The sequence below is a fragment of the Petaurus breviceps genome, unplaced genomic scaffold (genome assembly GCF_028583685.1).
Source record: "Petaurus breviceps papuanus isolate PSGF00001 unplaced genomic scaffold, PetGlider_PUasm1.0 78, whole genome shotgun sequence".
Classification (NCBI taxonomy): Eukaryota; Metazoa; Chordata; class Mammalia; order Diprotodontia; family Petauridae; genus Petaurus; species Petaurus breviceps.
Genome location: NW_027186502.1, coordinates 106810 through 118247, shown reverse-complemented (window position 1 = coordinate 118247; position 11438 = coordinate 106810). Strand labels below are relative to the sequence as shown.

The window sequence follows — 11438 nt, the reverse complement described above, 5'->3', positions numbered from 1 at the left end:
AAAGAAAGAAAGAAAGAAAGAAACAAAGAAAGAAAGAAAGAAGGAAGGAAGGAAAGAATATCAAACAAAGGAATAAGATCTCAATAGGGCAGAGCAGTGGGTTGAATCTACTAAAATGTAATCTCAAAATTAATAAGGACAGGGGCAGCTAGGTGGCACAGTGAATAGAGCACCGGCCCTGGAGTCAGGAGGTCCTGAGTTCAAATTCGGCCTCAGACACTTAACACAAAAACTAGCCGTGTGACCTTGGGCAAGTTGCTTAACCCGAATTGCCTTCCAAAAAGCAAAATTAATGAGGATAAATGTAAACTCCTATACCTGGGTTCAAAAAACCAACTATATAAGTGTAGAATTAGAGAAGTATAGCCAGACAACACTGCTCATTGAAAAGATCTAGGCAATTTCATTGACTTCCTGCTTAATATAAGTCAATGCTGTAATAGTATCATATAGCATATCTCTCATCATATAAATAGCTAAAGCTACTTAAGCTGTATGTAAGAGGCATGGTGTTCAGAGGGTTAATAATATCCTTCTGTGTCTTACACTGGTTGGATATCTGGAATCCAGCTTCCAGTTCTGATTTTCTCCTAAGGAAGACAATCAGGATGATGAAAGGGGGACTATACTGTAAAAGGATTAGTTGAAAGAGCTGATGATATTGTCTGGAGAACATATAGCAAGGACATGGTAGCTGTCTTCAAGTACTTTTGGGAGAATGGCAGACCTGCTCTTCTTAGCCTCAGAGGGCAGAACTAGGAGCAATAGCAAAAGTTGCAGAGATAGATTTGAGCTCAAGAGCTGCCCCAAAATGGAATGACCGTGGTTCCTTCCCCTCCACTGGAAGTCTTCAAGTGGAAGGTGGATGACGAGGCCTGCCATTTGCAATCTTTCTGTGTTACCTTGGTTGGATAAGTCACAACTTCTTGGAGCCTATTTTTGTCTTTAGTTAACACAGTCCCTGACACATATTAAGTGCTTAATTAACACTTGCCAAGTGACTACAATGAGGGCAGTGGACTAAATGACCTCTAAAGCTACCTTGGGCTCTAATATTCTATAAGAGTTGTGTTACATAGGAGATTCCTGTTGAATTGCAAGTTAGATTTGAGAATCTCTGAGTTCCTTACAACCCTTATATTCTTTGAAACTCAAACAGAAACCAAGAGAGAAACCTAGATAGAACATCAGAGTTCTAGGGGGAAACAGAATCAAAAACAGAGATCCAGAAAGAGAAACAATAAACCAGAGACAGAACATGTAATTGAGAAAAGAGAAAGATAATAAACACAGAGAGACCACAACAGAGGCTCAAAGAAAGAACAAGAAGAGAGTCAAATACATAGAAATAGAGAAAAATGCCAAGACAAAAGTTACAAAAGTGAGAGACAGGAAACCAAAGGGAGGGACAAGCTTTGAAGGAACAGAGAGAGACAAAAGGGAAAGGAGAGGGTGTCAAGGGAAGAGATCCCTATGGGACCTCTGTGCTAAAGCCAAAAAGTGGACAAGTGGCTTACCCCAGTCTGTGTGCCTCTTGTAGTCACAATACTCCACATTATCGGGCTTTGGGTAGGAAATATATGCACACCCACATTTCTGGATCATGTTTTCCTGGAAGCAGGAGTGGACACAAACCTGGGGGAGAAAGGGAGTGCAGGGGGAGAGGAGCTCAAACTGTGGACTACATCCCTTCCCGAGTGACAACCTTACTAGCATACTCCAAGGAGGAGAAGGGGAGAGAAGGAAAGGCCAAACAGTCCTCGGCACCATGCACCCCCACATTCCATAACAAACTGAGGAAGGAGAAGGTGGACCTGGCTACTGAGTCTTGAACTGACCTGGAAGATGTGGGGAGAATAGGATAGAGGAGTCATCAAACTGGGACCTCACCTGCTGTGTATACTTGGAAGAAAAGAAGTTCTTGACTTTGACTTCGCTGCTGCCATTCTTGGTACAATCCCCATAGTTACCTCCAAGTCGATCCAAGGTTTCCTGTCCACACCACCCAAACCCAGAAAAGTCTAAGTCAAAACAGTTAGCCTTTCCCTTACCCCAGTGGTGTCTACTCTCCCTGGCTGTGTCCTCAGGACTCACACTTAAATCTACCAGCCCCCACAATCCCATGACAACTAACAAATTCTCCTGTCTTTCAGCAGCCATCCCAATATCCAGCTCCCTGTCCTTTTCAGGTCCTCCAGAGCTTTTCTTCTCTCCCAGTCTCCAAGCACCAATAATTACACCATTTGCATGTGATCCTCAGAATGCCCCCTTAACACCAGTTCCTTATCCAGAAGATAACCATGTCCCCGATGCTTGCTCCTCAGGATCCCAGACTCCTAGTAGACCCCACATTCCATATACTCAGTCTATAGGAACCCTACACTCCAACCTACTCTTAATTTATCATTAAGGAGACACAGTTCTTCCCCTTCCCCTCCGAGCTATGCCACCAAGAGTTACTGCTGAGGCCCTTCCCAGCCATCTTGTTCATATCCCTGAGATCCTTTCTCCCTGTTCCTCCTATACTCCTCCCACTCCATACCCAAGGCTCTAGGGATAGTGCCCATGCCTTTCTCATGTTGATAGATGTCTCTACTCCTGGCCGAATGTTAAAGCCACCATCATCCATGAATGCTGGTTCATCTTGCCCATGCACCATCACCCTGGCCCCTGTCACTGTGGATAGCAGTGGAATAAAGTCGTTTCTCTCTGTTCGTAGTGTCAGGGACAGACCTAGAAGGGTTGGCAAGGTAAGAAGGATTTTAAGAAAAAGAGAATGTAAAAAAAATATTTTAAATAAAAAAAGAAAAAAACAGAAAAGGAGAATGCAGCACTAAGGATAAAAGGGAAGGAAGTCATCCCTGTCTCACTCCAATCTTTTCCAGCTTCCCAAAATTTAAGGGAGTAAGGTCAGGAAGAACTGGGGTCAGGAGGGTTACGGGATTTGTGAACCATTGTCGTGGACACTCGGTACAATAAACCAATCAGTAAGTACAATTGGAACCAGATTCTATCAGTTCTGTGATGAATTTTGGCATGTAACTCAAGTAAAGAGGAAAAAATACAATATGGTGCTCCTCTGAAATGGACTGGATTTGCTATGGAATTTACAATTAAGGGAAAAGAAATCTAGCTAAGGAAACCTGACATGTGGACTGGGGGAGACAGGATAAGATATGAGGAATAGGAGTAGTTGAGTGAAGAGAAGGCCTAGAAGTCTCTTACCATTATTGATCCCAGGTGTAGAGGACATCCAGATGTTGGAGTCATTCTTGCCATTGAAAGTGTAACAGTTTCCATAGATGGGGTGATGAAATTGGGAGTAATTCCTTAGTAGAGGAGAGAGAACAGGTTTAGAGGAAGAAGAGAGGAGCCAGGGAAAGGAAATGGGAATTGGGCTGGGGACAAAAAGAGCCTCTCACTTCTTTCCTCTGGACCCCAGTAGTACTTATTATGAGGTGCCACTTTTTCGGTTGTTACTTGACAAATCATGGTCAATCCAACTGAACAAACAATTGGGTCAATTCACTCTGCTAAGCAACAGAAAAACAAAGAGGAACAAGACACGGTCCATACCCTCAAGGAGTTTACAACTTCTCTGAAGTGAAGATGTGTAATAAGTGTATATTAGAACATCAATGCCGATGAGAGACACAAAGTGGCATTTGGGGAAACAAATCATTTCCAACAACTTAAAATTTTTGCCTTGTTAGTTAGCCTTTCAAGCAGGCAGTGTTATGTACTCCATCAGATTATAAATTCCCGGAGAAAGCAGCCAGCGCAGTCTCTGGATATAGTTCTTGCTCTCAAACCAGTTTTTGAATGAGAGAGGTTCAGGAAAGAGCAGGAAGAGAGTCTCCTCAAGGAAAAGCAAAGGGTTGGTAAAAGAGAGATAAAGCAAGATTGGGGAAGGGACCATTGACTAAAAAGCCCCTGAGCATTCCCTCCTAATAAGGACCCTCTGAACTCCGAGAGGAGGTTCTGCAACAATCCAAGGTATCATTTTCATCAATAGTATTTCTCCAACTGTAAGAACCACCCCACCCCTCCTTCCACAAGTCTGGTTGTAGAGGGTTGGTAGGGACAAGGGAAATCCTACATAGACCAAAGCTGTAGAAGTCTGTGTACCTATTTGTCAATGATTTATAGACGTTGGGAACAGGAAAGGAGGATTGTATGTTGGAAATAACTCTGGGCTGGGAATCAATAGACCTGAGTTCTGAGTCCTGATTCTACCACTAACCAGCTATGTGGCCTTGGACAAATCCTTTACCTTCTCTGTGCCTAAATTTGCTCATCTGTAATACCAGAAAATTGGACTATCTAATCTCTGAATTCTCTCTGAGTTCTAACTTTAACATTATCCTAGGGTGAACTCATTTCTTCCACACTCCTACTCCCAGGTTCTCCCAAAGATCGGATCCTAAATATCAAGGTATAGATGAACTAGGAATTATTAGGAAAGATGGAGTCCATGATGAGAGAAACAAGGGCAAGAAGGAAGAGTTTCAGAACGATTCAAGGTCAGGACCTCAGAGAAGGATTAGAGACTGGGGAGAGTCAGAGAAAGTTTGAGGTATGAGGGAGGTATGGGCTGATCAAGCCCCAGGTGCTCTGAATGCCACACCCTCCCAGGTGGCAAGATCTGTCCTTAAACAAACACCAGCTTAAAGTTAGAAGAGAAAACATGTGGTTTGGAAAAGATGGATAAATGGGGAGAGAAGGGTGTCACAGGACAGCTGAGGAGCCAGAGCAGTTGGGACACTTGCTGCTTTCTTGCAAGGTCCAGCAACCCAATATAATAGGTGGCAGATGCCACCTTAGAAGAACTCCTACTGAGGGATTTGGAGAGGGTGAAAGTGATCTTGTGAGGACCTCTCTATTGAAGAATATTTAGGAGAAGATTAAATTAGTAGGAGCAGATCACAGAAGCTTAAGAGTTGGAAAGGACCTCAGAGGTCATCTAATATATCCCCTACCTACAACATTCCCTGGCCAGAATGACTTCTGTTGGAGGCAGAGCTAGAGAATCCTGAACTAACAATCTTCACACACCACACACACACACACACACCCCACACCCCACACCCCATAACCCTAGCCTACACTATTGTGAGCAAAGAAACTATGGTTCAAACCTGGAGTAATGTGAGCTACCTTTCCCCCAGGTGGATTGACCTGGGATCTAGCTCTGGTCCCTTGGAGCAAGAATAACAAAAAGTGGTTCTTTAAGACTTTGGCAGGAATTGAGACCCTCACATGTGGAATATTTCTTGTAGACTGCTCTTAACTCTTGCCTATTGCTTTTATTTCCTGGACTGCTTTTAACTGCTTTGAAAACTATTTTTACTGCGGCATATTGGAATGGTTTGTAATAAAAGCATCATTCATTTGAACCCTCAGGCTGCAATCCTCATTGCACCAGATGCCAAGTGCTTCTTTCTGAGCCCCTCCAGTGAGCTGGAACCCACCACATCCCAAGGAGGTCACACATTGGGGACAGCTATAACTGTTAGGAAGTTCTTCCTTACATTAAACCAAAATCTGCCTCTCTGAAATTTCCACCCACTAGTCCTAGCTCACCCTGCTGCATCTATGTAGAATGTCTAACCCCTCTTCCACACTAGTCCTTTGACAGCATTGCAAGTATGTGTGGAAATCAATTGATTACCACCCCCCCAAAAAAAAAAATCTTCTCTTTGCCAGTCCCATTTCCTTCTACTTATATAGCATGTTCATCTCCCTCTGGACATATTCGGGTTTATATACGACCCCAACTCCAACCCCTAAAGTTAATATAACACGATGGATGTGGTCTGACCTGGACCAGTTTACAATGATACTAGCCAACTCCCCCATTCTAAATCTTATGCTGTTCTTAATGCAACTTGAGAGGACAAAGAGAAGAGGAAAAGGGAGAGGGGAACAAGATACAGAGAAAGTATCTCATCACCCCATAACTTCTTGCCCACAAACTTTCCATTTTAAAATCCCTTAGAAATTGGGCAGCTGCTGTAACCTCTCTGGGATCTATGCAAAGTCAGGAAATAAGAATGACATAGGAGCTAAATAGATGGACAGGGAAAGAGAGAGAAATCCACATTTCTGGAAGAGAAAGCCTTAAGCTCACCAAAAATAAAACTCAAGCTTCAACTCCAATTCTCTACAGATTGCCCTCACCATCACACAACTCATTTCTCAGACACAATCACAGGATTTAGAGTTGAAAGGAATTTTTATATGCGTAGTAATGAAACTGCTTAAGGGTATTCATTTAGTAAGAAGAAAAGCAAGGGTGCAAGCTTAGGCCCTATTGCTCTAAATCTACAAAGGTTGAGGAAGCAGCAAGTTGTCTTAGCACCTGGGGATGGACAGGGAGTGCTCAAGGGAAAAAAAGTCATCCCCAGGGAAAGAAGAAGAGGGCCAAAGGTAGGGGGGGGGGGGGTAAGGGGGGAAGGAGGAAAGTAGAAAGAAGCGGAAAGGAACTCACCCTTCATTGCAAGATGCCTGGTTGAAGCGACAGGCAAAGATGAAATTACCCAGTGCAGCTTCATTCAGATCTTGGGAGTCCAGACGAGCCAGGATGTTGATAAAATGAAAGCGATACCACTCTCGGACAGCATCCACCCCTGAAGAATAGGTCTGGTAGAAGCAGTCTGATTTGTTCTTGTTACACTGAGACACAAATACCAAAAGAGGGTTAGAAGAAGGGCAGAAGGGAGACAGGAAAAGAAAAAAAGGTGGGTGGACTCAGGGACCAGGTAGGAAGTCCTTGGGTCTGAGACTAATGAGTGCTAATTAAAGAGATTAGGTAACCAGTGGTGGGGAGAGAACAGAAAGAGAAAATAGAAGCCCATGGGAGAAACTCCAGGTCAGAAAATGGGGAAGAGAATTAGTAGATCAGCCTTTGTGACAGGGAAAGAAAGCATTTCATAGGGACATCATGGCTAAGGAAAGCCAACAGAGGTGGGGAAACTGAGGCCTCGAGGCCACATGTGGCCCTCTAGGTCCTTGAGTGCAGCCTTTTGACTGAGTCCAAGTTTTACAGAATAAATTATTTTCTTAAGGGGATTTGTTCTATAAAGTTTGTATTCAGTCAAAGGACCGCACTTGAGGACCTAGAGGGTCACTTGTGACCTTGAGACTGCAGGTTCCCCATCCACAACATTAAAGTATAGATGGAAGAAAATAATAATAATAATTACTGTCTAATATATTTAACTGGTGTAGCACTTTTTTATTATTCAAAGTTCTTTCTCATTTATTAGATCACTTTATTTCATGATATCCCAGTTAAGTGGGGCAAAGAAGAAATGGTTTCTTTTTCCTACTTATAAATAAATCAGGGAGGTCCAAAGAGGTTTTGTTGTTGTTAATTAATAATGAGCATTCATATAGCACTTTAAGGTTTGCAAAGGGCTTTACAAATATTATTTGATCCTTACAACTATTCTGGGAGGTAGGTGTTATTATAATTCCTCATTTTGGGGCAACTAGGTGGCGAAGTGAATAGAGCACCAGCCCTGGAGTCAGGAGGACCTGAGTTCAAATCCGACCTCAGTCACTTGATCACACTTACTAGTTGTGTGACCTCGGGCAAGTCACTTAACCCAATTGCCCTGCCTTCCCCCTTCAAAAAAGCAAAAAAAAATTTTTTTTAATTCCTCATTTTACAGATGAGGAAACTGAGGCAAACAAAGGTTATCTGACTTACCAAGGTTCACAAAGCTAGTTAAGTATCTGAAGATTTGAACTCAGATCTTCCTAACTCTATGTCCAATCCTCTAGTCACCGTTCTCCCTAGCTAAGATGATTTGTTCAAGGTCATATAATGAAACGGTGTCAAAGTCAAGAATAGATCTCAGTCTGGAGCTATTTCCATCAGACCAAATTCCTGAAATTTGCCACTGGTAGTCCCTGAAGTCACTGATGGTGGTGACAATTACTCCTTTGTGTACTTCTTTCTTTTCCTCTTAATCTTCTCTTTCTACCCTTTCTCGTAGGCTTGTTACCTTTCCCCCAACTTGACTGCTCTTCCCAATTCAAGGCACCCAGGGCAGAGAAAGTAGTTGCCTTTGGTCTATAGTTCTCTAGAAGAGTCCTCCATCTTGGATTTGGACTGGTCCCAAAACCTCACCAAAGTGGTTTCAGGAGGCCCATGAGCTTTTATAGGAAAAGAATTACATCTTTATTTGGATAGAGTTGTTTTCCTTTAAATCCTATGTGTTTAGTTGATGAAATTAAAAACATAACTCTGAGACAGTCCAGAGGCTTCACCACACTGACTGCCAAAGAGATCAATGACACCCAAAAAAGCTAAAGAACCCCTACATTCAAGTATATTCTTTCTTTATAAGGGGATTTTCCAAAGCAGATTTAAATCCATAATTCAAAGAGTCAAATGAATATTTTACAAACTGTAACTACAACAACAGTTATTCACACAGGAAAGAGCAACATAGATTTTGTTTTTTAACCAGCAGTCAGTGGGGTAGAAGGGCCAGAATGAGATCTGTTCTTGACTTCGACACCCTTTCACTATGTGACCTTGAACAAATCACCTTAACTAGGTAAGACAGTGGCTAGAGGACTGGACATAGTTAGGAAGATCTGAGTTCAAGTCCTAGCATCTGGTAGACTAAGATGTTGACTGAGGATATCAGGAAGCCAGGAGAGAAGAGAGAAAAGGAGAGAAAGTTTCCATCACCAGATTAAAAACATTTGAAAATTAACTTGGAGTAGATGAAAACAAAGAAGTAGGCGGAAGATGCAAGTATTTGCAATGAAGGAGGAGGCAGTATCAAGAAGCAGGAGGGTAAGTAGTAATTTTTGCAACTGGAGCAAGCAGTATGAGCTGTATGAAGTGGAAGTATGACTAGCCCAGGGTTGCTACTGGGAAAGCAGATGGGATTGGGCCTCGGGTGAGCTTATCTTGGTTGTGGTCATCTTGGGGAGAAAGACCCTGACACACTGAGAAGCCACTGCTGAGGTCATCCAAAGGTAGGGAGACTTGGGATGGAGCTGGATACAAGCTCACTTGAGTTACAGGAAGCTTCTGTGGCTCCTATTAAACTAATCATTCTTGCTAACAAAATGCCAAGCTGTTCATTCTTACACTGCTGAAGGACTGCAAAAACTGTTGGCCCCCTCTAAATTTTAGCACCCTAAAACAAAGTCCTGCCCACACCTTGGTTCAACCCTACCAATAACTGTTGGCTGAGAAAGCTTATTCATTCTTCAAGGGACATCTCCAATGTCTCTTTATTTCTCTAATGGCACAAATTATGTTCTATAAGTTATTCGTGCATGCATCTTGCATTCCTCTTGGGAATACAAATTATATTCTGCCTTGTATAAGTTACTTGCTCATGTGTCTTATCCTCCTCTTAGGTCATTTGGCTATGATCTAAGGGACAGTTCCATCCCCAAAGGGTTCATTCAATATCCCTCAAATACTCTGATATGGTTAGGGTCCTGAGTTTTATATTCATTTTTGTGTGTTCTACAGCATGCAGTACAATGTCTTTCATATAATATATGCACAATCAACATTTATTAGATAAATGAATGAATGAGTGAGTGGGTAGGACCAGGAGATAGGGCCTCATCAAGGAAAGAGATTGGAATAGAGAGTTGGGGAGTAGAGTGGGACAAAGAGATCTGGAAATGGGTGTAGCCAAGGGGGTGGATGAAAACAAGGGTCTGAGCAGGGTCTTACCAAGATAAAGCCAATCTTCCAATCGTTCTTATCCACCTGAGGATTGTTCTCCTGGACACCGGAGGCTCGGTGATGGTGGATGGGCTGGGAATCCAGGAGCTTAACTAAAGGATACGGTAGGGTGTTTTGGAGCTCTCGTCGGACCCTAGCCTTGTTGGAGGAGCTATGTGATGAGTTGTATTTGTAAAGGTTAAAAAGTGTCTGTTCTGTGATTCGGTCCAAGTCTTCCAGTTCTTCTTGGATCTTACTGTACCTGGAGAAGACATAAGGTTCTTGTAGGAGGCCTGCCAAGTCCCTCACAAAAATAAAAGGGGTAGGAGTGGCACAGTGGATACGATGCTGGCCCTAGAGTCAGGAGAATCTGAGTTCAGATTCGGCCTCAGACACTTGATACTTACCTGCTGTGTGACCCTGGGCCAGTCACTTAACCCTGATTGCCTTGTGGGGGAGGAGTGAGGAAGACTACCAGTGTTCCAAGGAAAGACAGGAAGTAAGTGGGAAGAGTCTCTGCTCATATTTACATGAATAGAGGTGATTCCCCTATTCTCAGAATCTTAGAATGTTACAACAGGAAAGGAATGCAAGCATCATTTGGCCCCAGGGGTTCTTAGCCTTGTCTAAGGTGACTGTGAAAAGATTTCAGGGGGTCCATGAACTCAGATGGAGAAAAAAATTGCATCTTTATTTTCACTAACCTCCAACTGAAATTTATCACTTCCTTTCATTACAATTTCAGCTAACAATTTAGAAGCCGAAAAGGTTAAGAACCTCTGATTTAGTATTTAAAGACAAGGAAACTGAAGCCCGGAGACATCCAGTGACTGCCAAAATCAGTGAGTTAGTAAGTGTTCAGATCCTGAATTTTTAATTCAACTATTCTGTTTCCAGTTCCATAGTCTGTACTTGATAGTCCTCATGTTACCCCCAAAGTTTTCAAACTGAGGACAGGAAGGAATAGGGGGAAGAAAGCAGAGTGGAACCATGAAAGATATATGTGTCTTCCAGGGACTGGAATATGGAAGCTAGTAAATTTTGTAATTAGTCAACCAAGAGTTATTGAACAGCTGTTTACCATGAAACTCTATCTGCCTCCCTCCTATTGAGAGCTGGATTTCTCTAAAGAATAAGGAGCAATGAGGAAGGCAATGGGCCATTTGCCCAATGGTATGTAGAGAAACATTTTCCTTTTCCTTCACTTTTTCTGGGGCCAGAGACAGAGCTCCACAGGGGCCTGAGTCCCCAAACACTTTGGTATCGAGAATAGAAAAGACTATTACTCCTATGACTCTAAGAAGAGAGCTAAAGTATCATATGTATCATTAATTTATTATCAAGAGACTTTCTGTGATCCCATCTCATCCAATAGCCCTGACCATTTTTCTGCAGCTCTATTATCTCTAGGTGACAGGGATCCTGACTACAATCTGGATGATTTAATCCTTTCAGCTTGTGCTGCCCTAATTGGTGAGTGCATCTCTCTACATGTAAGCTGGTTCTAGCTTTACATTTTCTTGACATCCAGGCTACAGTCTGCTTGTCTCCTCTCCCTCTTTTGCCCTGGCTTTTTTCCAGTCCTAGAACCGTAATCAAGTCAATAGTTCAACTGCAACTGGAAATGGTGGGTTAATCTATTCTCCTTTTCAAACCAAAACATCCCTCCCAGGGCACTTCCATGTGTGTGTGTGTGTGTGTGTGTGTGTGTGTGTGTGTGTGTGTGTGT

General features: G+C 42.7%; 1 protein-coding gene across 4 annotated transcripts in view; it reads right to left on the bottom strand.

Moving 5' to 3' along the window:
* SCNN1A (sodium channel epithelial 1 subunit alpha) overlaps nt 1-11438 on the bottom strand; it is a 27074-nt gene that overhangs the window by 6660 nt on the left and 8976 nt on the right. For all 4 annotated transcript variants that reach the window (XM_069106062.1, XM_069106065.1, XM_069106064.1 and 1 more), the window contains exons 3-8: nt 9719-9971; nt 6491-6675; nt 3226-3329; nt 2570-2733; nt 1891-1992; nt 1518-1635 (exon numbers count right to left, since the gene is read on the bottom strand). In XM_069106062.1, the coding sequence (XP_068962163.1) occupies nt 1518-1635; nt 1891-1992; nt 2570-2733; nt 3226-3329; nt 6491-6675; nt 9719-9971 (926 nt within the window). The remainder of the gene's footprint in view (nt 1-1517; nt 1636-1890; nt 1993-2569; nt 2734-3225; nt 3330-6490; nt 6676-9718; nt 9972-11438) is intronic.